Source organism: Penaeus japonicus, unplaced genomic scaffold, assembly GCF_977035675.1.
Source record: "Penaeus japonicus unplaced genomic scaffold, GWHDUDI00000001_assembly GWHDUDI00000026, whole genome shotgun sequence".
Classification (NCBI taxonomy): Eukaryota; Metazoa; Arthropoda; class Malacostraca; order Decapoda; family Penaeidae; genus Penaeus; species Penaeus japonicus.
The window spans coordinates 23131350-23133849 of NW_028234428.1; the positions used below are offsets into that span (position 1 = coordinate 23131350).

The window sequence follows — 2500 nt, forward strand, 5'->3', positions numbered from 1 at the left end:
CGGTAAACTCACCGTTGTGCTTCCGTGCCAAAAGTAACGCTGCCAAAGTAGCTTCCATGGTAATCTCTCCCTGGCAAACTAACACAGAGGAGCTTTTTATCACACCTTCTGCCTTCTCCACTTCCTTTTTGGTCATCTTCAAATTGGCTCCGGCCACTATGATTATACAATTTTCCCCTGTATGTATAAAAAAGAAGATGGTTTTGGTTCATATAAGAAATGGATAGATAAAATAAGGATCAATTTTTCATATATATATATATATATATATATTTATATATATATATATATATGTATATATATATAAATATATATATATATAATATAAAAAGTATATATATATATATATATTTTATATAATATATATCTATGTTATATAAAGAAAGAAATAACCCTTCTGCAACATGCATGTTTTGTTGGGTAGGATCACTTTCATACTGTATTTTTCCCATTGTTGAAATTACAAGCTATTTATTCCTTCAATAACATAAACTATGTTTATACTAGGTATCATAGTGCTCTTATACCAAAAATAAACTCCCGTACCATAAGTCTAGAAAATTATAATAAACACATAGATCTTAAGATGCCCACCCCAGCCTGCACATTTTAAGATGTGGCCCTTCCTGTAAGTGTTAACCCATTGTGGACGGGTGCCATGACATACATGACACAGGAGCTTTGGCCTGATGAACGAGCATCATGATGTACATGAAGTTCGGGGATTTTGGATCACTGTGCTATTTTATTGTGCTATAGGTAAGGAGTGAGTGATTATGGTAATTGCAGTTATATTTACTATAATTACTGTAGTATTAAGCAAACATAACATCTAAAACCTAGATGGCACCACTTTCTTCTTCCTGTTATCTTCATTGTAAATGGTTATATGTTTTGTATTCATTCATGACAGCACACAAATACAAAAAAATTAAGTTGCTTTTTGTCCTCCCATAAAACAGCAATACTTCTCTCACACTGAGAATAAAGAAAATAATGAGCTAATATGGATCCTATACTATAATTTTAGTCAACTGCAGCAATGATATAGTACATATAAGTCTCTAAACACAATAAAGCACAGAAAAATCAAAACACAAAAATAGCTGAAGTTCTACAATGAGTGACTGAAAGAGAGTGGGAAAAGTCAAAGTATGATGTGTGAAGCTACCTCGCTCTGAAATAAAAGCCATCCTGGAGACTGGGCAAGTGAATCTACCCTACGTATGCTATGGGTTAATATATGCTATATGTTAATCTACATCAATATATTTCATTAAACATTTCAGATTATGTCATCTTTCACACTACTTCCTTGCAGCAGTTCCCTTTTCACCTTAGAGAGACTTACTTATATCTTAGCCATGTATCATAAAAAATCAAATGTCTATATTTTTCAATGAATCAGTACTATAAGTTATAAATCTATACCCAGGATGACCTTTTCTCCATTAAATATAGCCCTTAAAATGCAAAGAAGTATACCTGAATCATCAACAGCAATAGGTGCTACTCCTGTTGCTGCCTCTTTGGTCACTCCAACATGCGATATATCGACTCCATTGTCCCGGAAATTTTGCAAGTAATTCTGGCCAAAGGAGTCATCTCCCACCTGTCAAAATTACTGATTATTACATATCTTTCTCTGTTACTTTGTTATATAGTAAATATAAAAAGTTTAATCCCTTATATCAGAGGGGATTATAAACCATGCCTTAATGTTATGAAGTGCATAGAAAAGAAATGGTTTAGAAAGTTTGTATACTTTTTTAATTTTCATATAAAAAAGGGATATATATATATGTGTGTGTGTATATATGTATATATGTGTGTATGTGTGTGTGTGTGTATGTATATATATATATATATATATATATATATATACACATATTTATGTAATCTTCATTTTAAACTTTCTTCATTTTAAACTGTATCAATTGAGCAAAAAATTATTCCCTAATTTATATACTGCCCTATAGTAAAAAAATATAATTATTTATTTCAAATGACCACAACTTTTATCAAATACTAAAGGAAAGTCTGCTTTTTTATAATCTGCAAAAGCATAGCCAGTATAGTAAAAGGAATACATATTTTTTCCTAGAAATATAGAAAGTATGTAAAATTCAACAAATTCATATTTTAAGCATCATTTGTACAAAATAATAAAACTGAATTAGAGAAGAGTTGAGCTTTACATCACCTCACATGAATTTCAATTTGAATTTGTGGTCTTTTTGTGATTTACATAGTCAAGAGGTATATATTTAAAAACAAATTTTTATGATTTCAGTAGCCAAAGCATTAAACAACACTTATTTATCAGTTAATCATCATTCATTAAAATATATCCTAAAATACTAAAGCAAAGCCATAGAACACATCACACAAGAACAATTACACTAAATAAAAATAAAAGTTAATATGTAATAGCCCATACCATTGCCACCATGGCTGTAGATGCACCAAGTCTGGTTGCAGCAATGCACTGGTTGGCACC

At 30.7% G+C, this 2500-nt stretch overlaps 1 protein-coding gene across 2 annotated transcripts in view; it reads right to left on the reverse strand.

The window, feature by feature from the left end:
• LOC122265024 (ribokinase) overlaps window positions 1-2500 on the reverse strand; it is a 5372-nt gene that overhangs the window by 1239 nt on the left and 1633 nt on the right. For both annotated transcript variants that reach the window (XM_043034172.2, XM_043034171.2), the window contains exons 3-5: window positions 2441-2500; window positions 1486-1612; window positions 13-177 (exon numbers count right to left, since the gene is read on the reverse strand). The exon at window positions 2441-2500 is cut by the window's right edge and continues 73 nt beyond it. In XM_043034172.2, the coding sequence (XP_042890106.2) occupies window positions 13-177; window positions 1486-1612; window positions 2441-2500 (352 nt within the window). The remainder of the gene's footprint in view (window positions 1-12; window positions 178-1485; window positions 1613-2440) is intronic.